At 40.0% G+C, this 9709-nt stretch overlaps 1 protein-coding gene and 1 long non-coding RNA gene across 16 annotated transcripts in view; one reads left to right on the top strand and one right to left on the bottom strand.

Moving 5' to 3' along the window:
* ptprt (protein tyrosine phosphatase receptor type T) overlaps positions 1-9709 on the top strand; it is a 385704-nt gene that overhangs the window by 260945 nt on the left and 115050 nt on the right. For 6 of the 15 annotated variants that reach the window (XR_004331615.1, XM_032513295.1, XM_032513293.1 and 3 more), the window contains one exon: positions 3219-3251. The exons of the other annotated variants lie outside the window; for them this stretch is intronic. Coding sequence is in view for 5 of the 6 variants with exons in the window: in XM_032513295.1 (XP_032369186.1) it covers positions 3219-3251 (33 nt within the window). In the remaining variant the exon portion in view is untranslated. The remainder of the gene's footprint in view (positions 1-3218; positions 3252-9709) is intronic. 15 annotated transcript variants of the gene reach the window in all.
* Positions 1-9709, bottom strand: part of LOC116687717 (uncharacterized) — a 113842-nt gene that overhangs the window by 86935 nt on the left and 17198 nt on the right. The gene's annotated exons all lie outside the window — the stretch shown is intronic.

Here is a 9709-nt window from a genome sequence, read left to right as displayed (position 1 = left end):
GGCCGGTTAGCATGTTGTGAGTAAAAGTGAGCCAACAAAAAAACAACATCAACCTAATTACTTCTTGTGGCCTGCGTAATGATAATAAATAGAAATACAGATTAAGACTAGACGATTTCCTAGGCAGCTATTGATTTGGGACTATATTGGGTGGAAGCACAGCCGAAGCACTGCTACATGGGCTCACACCATGCTAACTGGCAACAAAGGATTCCATTCACTACACCGGACTAAAACAATGCATGCAGCAAGACAAAACATGTGTTAGCCCACCTAGCTACAGCTAGGGGAGACCCTGATCAGCCCTATTTCAACACAGTGGCGTGTTACTTTAACACTGTAGCATTTCTGTAAATGTACAGTAGTTCTGCTAAGTTCTTTAATGGTCTAATATACAAGTTCCCAATGTTTTTGTAGTTTTCTTTCAGTTTGTTTTAACACTCTGAGGACGAAAAAGACACACAGGCGCGTCCAAACTCCAACAAAACTCCTACTCAAAATGCAGTATTACAAAATTGTATTTCAGACACGTATTCACGATTTTAATCAGATATAACCTATGACTTTGGTAAACTCAAATTAACCCTTGTGTTGTCTTCGTCATTTTCTAAATGTCTATATCAGAGATGTGGGTTTATTTTTAATTTCCTCATTATAATTAACCAAAAACATGTGGATGATTCTGTACGACGCGCTTCGCAAGTACAACAAAAGATAGGATCTCTAATTTCATTGAATTTAGGGTGTTTTCTTAATTCTTTTAGCATTTGAAAAAGGAATTTTCAGAGCAGTATCCCAATTGAACGTTGATATCAACCAGCCTGTGATTGTCCTTCCTTTAATATGAGTCCAAAAAGTTAATCATTTCTGCATTTTTAACTCAAGGATTAGGTATAATTTCCTAAAAATGAGGTTCATTGTCCATGAATTCCAAAAATAAGCGTAAAACTAGTAAGAAATCGGTGTTAGTGGTGGTAATACATGGTAGTTAAAAGAAGTGTAAAATGGCAACAAAGGGACAAAAGTGTCGAAAAAAAGTGACAAAAATGTCAGAAAATTTGTGGATTTTTTTGTTTTGACCCGAGAGGACGACAAGTGCATGGTCCAATGGAAGACAACACAAGGGTGAAGTACTGAAACTATTTTTACATCACATACAGTAGGTTTTTCAAAAGGGATTTGAGGACTTTCCAAAAGCCGACATGAACGTTTCAGCTTTTGTGCCAAATGATCTCTTTACACATGGCTTTAGGAAACATTGGGCATCACTACACGGAAAGCTGACTTTATTTTAAATATTTTGATATGAAACACATGGGATCAGTTTTATGCAAATACCTTACGAAGGTCAATTTAAGAAGATGTGAACATGCCCTTAGACCTCTGAGGGTTAAACGCATGTACACATGCAGAAGAATCCTACATTTGCACAAATTGTGGCAGTCCATCCATTTATTTCTGCATCCAGCCTGATCCATTTCAGCTCACCAGCCCGCTCCTCCTCTGCTAGCTCTTAAAGGAGAATACCGGTGGATTCCAACACGTAGCTCGGTTGTCTAATAATGTCAAGTGCTGTCAGTAGAGAGAAATACTAACCAATCGGTGCTGCCTACACCATGTTATCCTCCTGCTAGAGTTAGCACCCAACAGGCTTAAACAGGGCAGGTTATAAACGTGTCTTTAGCCTCTTAAAATGTTCAAAATGTCATTAAAAGTGCCCCCCATGTGCAGTGATTCCTCCACAGTGAATCTGACTGCAGAAGATGTGAAAGAAGTGCATGAAAGTGGTGCTAATTTAGCTGTGATTGAGAGGCAGTTATAGAGCTTAGGGACCGTCTACAAACTACAACACAGAACAGAGATACATCTAAAATATGTAGGCTATCAATTTAATGATTAAATAAGGTAGTGTTTCCAAACTTACCGCGTTGATATACATGCTGAAGTGTGAGTATGTGTCTTGATAATACACCATTGTGGCATAAGAATTGGCTTGTAATACATTTCTCATTTCATGAGATCAGCCTGTCATGTCCACTCCCGGCCTATCTTTACACCGCCGTTGTTTTCTTTGTAATGTGTGGCCCGCTTTGAGAAATTGTTTATGTCAGCCATGAAACTCTGGGCTTTTATTTCACCTGTTGTAGTCTCCATGTGTGAAACTTGTCACCTTGATGAATCCTTCTATCTTGATACATCACTTAACACTACTCACACACGCTGGCACACTGCGCTGGTTTATGCTGCGAGAGAACGTCTGCTTTCCAACCCATATGGGGCAGGTCTGATCTGTTCATGGCTGCCTGAGCAGATAACAATCAAACTGCATCTGCTTTTCCCTTCTTTAGCCTATCACAGCTCATTATTGTTCACTGTTCTCCAGACATGGACGCCGACCGATACATGTGCATGTAATGCCAAGTGCAAAAGTCATGTTAAAGAATTAGCAAAAAAAGATTGTGAAAACCTAAAGAATGGGAGTACAGATGTTTGGGCATCCAGTTTACTGTCAGTATCAGACAGCCTTGACATTGGATCAGTGCCAGGAAATAATAGGCTCTTTTTTCCCAGCATAAATTCAGCCTGGGAAGAACATGTATCCACGGAAAAAACTAACAAAACCACAGAAATGCTTTCAGAGTCAGCTTTACATTTTATTCTGTAAACCCAGTGTCACTTGGCGAAGTAATAAACCTATGACGCAGGGCCAAACGGAATGTGGGGACGCAGAATTTAGATTTTAAAGTAAAATTAAACTCAGGGGTTGCCTGGGTAGCTCACCTGGTAGAGCGTGTGCAGAGGCTGAGACCAGAACTGAGCGGGCGCAGGTTCAATTCCAACCTGCGGTCCTTTGCTGCATGTCATCCCCCCCCTCTCTCTCTTCCTTTTCATGTCTAAGCTGTCCTATCAAATAAAGGCCTGAAATGCTCCAAAAAAGAATCTTATATAAAATTATAAAAAATCTTACAAATTAAACTCCACCACAAGCAGAAAAACAGTTCCATATATATATATTTTTTTATTCGGGATCACGGCTAACAACTGGAGAAAAACAAATCAGCAGATTCCGTTTGGGCCTGCCTATGATGGTTTCTTATCACAGCCTCTTTGACTCGAGTCTCACGCCCTTTAATGTCTCTCTCTGTCTTCCTGTTTCCTGTCTTTGGCTCCACCCCTTCCTGCCCCGCCCTGTACCTGCCTTGCCCCTGCTCCGATAGAGAGATACACACATGGAGAACTCTGAGCGTGGGGTATTGTATGTTTACTTCTAGACATCAACGCATCCACTCCGCCCCTCACTGTGACTATCACCTCGCCCTTTGCTGTGGCTTTCAGCCGTTCCAAGTCCAAATGCATCTTATGACTAAGCCTACACCTGGAAAATGGATGTGGTATATCCAGTATTAATAGAGGAATGCTTTTCCATGGTTCATTAGCTACAATAAACAAAACGCCCAATCAGTTTGAAACGAAGCAATGTTACAATTTAGTCAAGTAGCAATGCCATTTTGTTCAATTTTGGGCTACTTTTTAAAAATTTGAATAATTGGGAAGAAGTCTTTACAAAAACAGACATTTTATTTTTGAATGAAACTCAATTTTCGCTTGGGACAGCACATATCCTGCCTTCCTTTTAACAGAAATAATGTGCTGACAGAGTGCACACTCACGTGATAATTGCTATGGTTACATTCTCCAAAGTTGTTGAAAAAAGGGCCCTAGTAATAGTCTGTCCTCCAAGATGTTTTAGGAGCTACACATCCTTTTTCTTTCAAAGTGTGAAACATGAAATACCTCATATTTTATAATCTCTGTGGCACACATGTCCAGTGATTCCCTCCTGGCTGTTTTAGCCCTGACAAATGAGTTTATGCTTCTCTCGCGGCCCTTTAACAGCCAGGTCCGTGTCACTAAAGGGGTTGAAATGTAGCTTCTAAATCTAATGCAAGCTGTTCTAAAAGTCCTCATGTATACCCTTGTCTTGCATCTTCCCTGTATTAGCATCATTATCTTAAATTTTGCTATGTTTTCCTTAATGGCTTAAAATTAATCTTAAGGAATAAGTCATATTTGAGGGAAATATTCAGGGTGTAAATGGGACTTTTAAAATGGCTTTGTGTGAGAACATTATTAGTTAACAATGAGACATGTTAACTAATATAAGATGCTTTTGGTATACTTTCCCCGGGACATTTGATCATTTATTTCATCTGTGCGTCATAGTTGCACGTCATCTGTGCTCACCGATTCATTTTGTTGTAAAAAATTGCACGTTTGAAACAAACATTGCATCAATATTTCCATCTGTATGGTGGGGGATGTTTGGCTTTCTCTTTTCAGACACTTTCCCAGGTCATTTGCTATTGATACATTGTCAATATTTATGCTATTTGCCAAGATATGGACACCTGCAGTCATATATAGACAGAAAGTCAGACAGAGAGATGGAAAGATAAGATTCTGCTGCCTTCTACAGTGGGATGGCAGGTTGGCAGAGCTGATCACGTCGCACCGTGAAGCACGATCACGGAGGGAACGTTCAGGAGCGAGGATGGAGCCGGCCATCTGCCCCCAAGTTGTTTTTTTCCCAAAAAAGGTTAAATAGTTAGTGCAACTTTGTAGGTCAGGGAAAAAAAGATGTGTTTGGCTTCAACAAACATAACAGAGGTGGGAGATTAAGAGGAAGATATGTGGTATTATCTCACCGAATGAAATGCGACGCTTCACAAATATCTCCACCCACACTGTTCTGGGCTTAAAGACAATCCACTCTGTGCCCGACACGGTAGCTATCTCTTTGACTCACTTATCTGTAACTAAAATTTAAATCATACCTCTCTGTGCTGGAAGAATCCATATGATTTGTAAATCGGACGACAAGAGAAAAATGAAGTGACACTTTAATGTTGGGGTTATTATGTCAGAGATTTTCAGGGATTCTCCCCTGGTAAATAGTTCACACTCTAAACTATTTTTTTAGCACAGTGAACTATTTACCAGAGGGGAATGGGGACGTGGTATTAATATGGCCTAGCAGGATGATGGACAAGTGGTTTGAAGTGATTTTCAGACAGAAATGTGGAGGTAGCATTGAGAGTGATGACAATCTGGTCACATACAATGTCCTGAAACTAAGAGTCACACTGTCAGAAAGGACTATTTCCCCGACCCAACATTAATTGAAGATGAAAGACTGATTGAACCAGTTGTTTGACATTGAAGGAGCGCTGTGTGTTTAAGGGTGTGCAGGTCACTGTGAATGGCTTTATATTAACTGGGGTTTTAATTCCCACTTTCCCAAAAGTCTTTTATTGAATAAAATGAAATGCCGATGGTCTGAAAACTCACTTCAACCTCAACTAATGAGGTTTTAATTTCTGGAACCCTGCTTTAACTTTAATCCTAGGTATAACCAAAGTCGCTGTTGTTACCAAACCTTGACTCCAACCTTCTCCAATGTGGTTTTACTTCATTAAACGGTAACACTTGCCTTGAAGGTATCTACATAAGAGTGACATGACACTGTCATGAACACATGACCCAGTCCTGCCACATGGACCCTAACCCTAACCCTAACTCGTCATGACAAAACTGAATGACCCATTATTAAAAGACGTTTTATGTCATAAACATTTATGACTTGTTCATAATGTTTATGACACGTTCATAATAGTGTCATCTCACTCTTATGGCGATACCTTCAAGTAAAGTGTAACCCATTAAACTATCAGCTTTATCATGTGACACAAAGTATAGTTCCCCAATGCTATCAATAATCCAACGGCAAAGATAACACTAAAATTAGTGGGATGATGGGAAAAAATGAGGTGGAGAGGATTATTGTTGTTGTTGCTGAACGCAAAATATTGATTTTGTTTTGCCTTTTTGTGACCAACATTCATCCTTGAGGAGAATATGTCTGAAAATGCAAAGCTGTGACGGTGGAGTCATTAGGAAGTTTTTTTTTTTGTTTTAAATCAATCCCCATGCACTCGAGCCAGTCTACAAAGTTGCTAAATAAATGATGTACCTCCGCACTGAGACAGCAAAAGGACACAAACTCTTTCCAGACAATATACTGCACCCTCAGGGGCTTAGTCTATGACATGAGAGAGTCAAGGCGATTAAAAAACATATGTCAGCCCAGGGAATGGACTGGGGCCGGATCCACTGCACATGGCTAGCTCTTACAAGGCCAAGTGGCCTGAAGTGGGTGTGCGTGTGCGTGTGCGTGTGCGTGTGTGCGTGTGTGTGTGTGTGTGTTTGCTTGGAGTGGACTGAGACTTTCATTCTCCAAATTGGGGAGTACACTGTACATAGTCACATGCACCCGTACATTAGAGAGCCCTGAGTCCTTCCATGCTGAGAGATGCTAAACTTGCACTTATTCACCAATAATTTGGTGACACACACGCACACGCATGCACACACACACAGACACACACACACACACACACACACACACACACACACACACACACACACACACACACACACACACATAGAGCTAGACTTGACCCCCCATTCTGTAGATGAGACACATGGTTGAATAATGGACTCTGCTGCTTGCTGAGATAAATGCTGGATGTTCCACTTACAGCTCTGTCATAATGGATGATGGCCGGCCTTTACACGCTCACACACAGATGTTCAAACTCTTACGTACTGTATGAGCACACATGTAAGCTGGTACATGGAACAAGCTTCAAAGAACAATTTATTTACAACCTGGGACTTACTTCCATGCTTCCCCTTCATTCCTTTTTGGTATGATAACATTTGATAACACAAACGTCCAGTTTAGGCGTGGATGCGCGGGTAGACACAGCCGTAGGCTACAATACAGACTATTAGATTTCAAATATTTTAAATACATTTGTATTTTTATTTCCAATGGATTTGTATCATGATAACATAATCCCTTTTTTTTTTTTTTTTTTTTTTTACAACAATTCTGTAAAGACAAAAAAAACAAAGGATTTGTCATAAATTTAAGCACTATTGCGCTGTATGTTAATGCTAAAAATGAAATATACTCCAAGTTACATATTTCAATGATATCACACTGGAATCTGGTAGTTAATCCCTATTAATATCAAACAATTAGAACCTGCTTTCACAAAGTAAAAACCTTTTAAAAAAGTGTGCATACATACACAAAAAAAGAAGCAAAAAATGATCATGCAAACGTAAACGTGCTTGTCTGAAGCGGTGTTTGCACCTGCTACAGATTACTCATTTGTTTTGACATTTATTCATATAGCTCTAATTTATTTAATCGTGCATACATTCGAGAAAGTGTCCATTTGCAAATGGCATGTTGGCATGCATATAGTAACACATCGCTAATTAACTGTATTATAAATAGAGATGAAAATGTGTTGCTTTCCAACCAAGCCCCAGGTTCACTCCCACAAAGTTCCACACATACAACAGATTGCCCTGGGTGATGGAGGAGAAGGCAGGTTTTTCCTTATTTAACACTGTGTGTGTGTGTGTGTGTGTGTGTGTGTTTGCATTAACACTACAGTATATAAACAGTCATCGCATTCTCATTACCGGCTTTTTATGGTATTGTACGTAAACATATGCTGTACACCAACTCATAAGATATCCTACGTACCCTATGTCTTGAATTTGTTGTAATTTGTTGATGTGCCAATAATCCACATTGACAGCATGCACATGTAACATGTCAGTACAGACCTTATGTTCATTTTTGTGTACATATGTGACTGTATATATATATATAATAAATCACACAGCCTGAGGGTGGATGTCAGTGCGTAGGTGACAGATCGTAGGTCTGCATGAGTGTTTGACTGGGAAAGTGTTTGTTCATGCAGTAGGTGAGGCATTTTCCATCTAACTCAGCCTTTAGAGAAAGGAAAATATTCCTTCTTAACACTATTCATACATGTAGGTATGATAAACTATTGCCATCATTTTATTGTTTAAATGTGTGTGTGTGTGTGTGTGTGTGTGTGTGCCTGTCTGTATTTTTTCAGCTGATAGTATTCATATAAGCCCATGATAAACTATGGCCATCATATGAATGGGAAAATATGTGTGTTTACAGCAGAAACCATTCATACAAAGCCAAGATAAGCCGCAGCCATTATAACAGAGCACAAGTGTGTGTGTGTGTGTGTGTGTGTGTGTGTGTGTGTGTGCGCATGTGAGAGAGAGAGCAAGCTTGCTATTTGTTTACATGTGAAGCAGACCCTCATCCATACAGAGGTTTAAAAACAGTACACAAACATGGCACTTATCATCCTTTTCTTTTCTTGTTTTGTTTATGAACTCGTTTATATGTGGCATAGACCCATAACCCATGACAAACAACCTGTCTAGGAATGCATAATAGTTTCTATGGCTACATGAATCATGCCTGACATTCAGCCATGTTAAGCCCCGATCGGGCGTCTTCAACTAAATAAGCTGCACCCCACTGCCTTTCTTTTGTCAAAGATGCCCCAAGCAGTCAGAGAGTTTTGGAGTTGTGTATTTTTGTTATTTTTAGACAACCAACAAATCACCCGTCCTGGGCCAGCCGGGATTGTACTGTTAAGTTCCACCCTGAGTTAACGTGTTCATACAGGAGCTCAAGGCCAAACACACTGCACACAGCCGACCACACACAGAAGCACACAAATAATCTAGACCTGTCATTGACAGAGAAATGGTCAATGATAGACTGGCTCAGCTTATCAAGAACTGTAGAACACACAGAGCTGACCGCACGCCGTAAACTGCTGTTAACACCCTGATTAATACGCATATTCAGAATGTGCTGTATACATGTCCAAAGAATGCTTCTAACACCTGAATAATATGGGAATGTCCCACACGTCTTAATTGGGAATATTGTTATTATTTTACAGCTTGATTAGATCAGACAGCCTGAAAGGCAACTTTGGTAAAGGATATAGTTTTGAGGATATTGGTTGAAAGTGCAGCACGTGGTCCTACATTGATGATGAGAATAACATTTTGGGGGAATTTTTCAGATAACTGATAGGATTTGAAGTGCACAGTCAGAACAGGAACAGACTTCACATCTATAACGTGAGACAGGTGCGTTGGAGAGGGAAGCGTGGGTCAAAAGTGGCAAAGAAACTCCCGCACACTGTCTAACTTGCAAAGATAAATTTAATAGCTGGCAGCGTTTCAGACCTTCATCAGGCAAAACGCAACTGGTGCACATGCTCCCCCGTGTGATATATTTACATAAGCTTGTGTTCACTGAGGTAACAGTGTGAGTCAGTATCTTCCAATGGCTGCCTGCAACATGAAAACCATTGAAGTGAATTTGTTTGCTAAAAGGTTGAGACCATTTCAGCTGGGGTCATTGGTTCTCATCTCCTTCATTAATTACAAAGACTTGGGAACAGTGTAGTGTTTAATATAGAGCTGTCAAACATCGCTGTATTTCTATGTTAATCCCAATTAATAACATGTTTTATCACATGATTAAAATTCTATTTCCATCAGGAGAGACATATTTGCAGATATGCAAACAAGGTTTATTGTACAGCTCAATAAAACATACAAAGTCTTTGGCGATTAGACTCCATTTCTATAGAAATATTTCATATATTTACATAGGGGTAGAGAACCATCAGACCCCCCGATGGAATCTAGACACCGGTGGTGGTGACGCAGGAGCCCAAAGACCAGACCGAAGGAGGCTCTGGACCGGTCAGCT

The sequence above is a fragment of the Etheostoma spectabile genome, chromosome 4, assembly GCF_008692095.1.
Source record: "Etheostoma spectabile isolate EspeVRDwgs_2016 chromosome 4, UIUC_Espe_1.0, whole genome shotgun sequence".
NCBI classification, from domain to species: domain Eukaryota; kingdom Metazoa; phylum Chordata; class Actinopteri; order Perciformes; family Percidae; genus Etheostoma; species Etheostoma spectabile.
The sequence above is the reverse complement of the archived record's forward strand: the minus strand, read 5'-3'. Positions and strand labels throughout refer to the sequence as shown.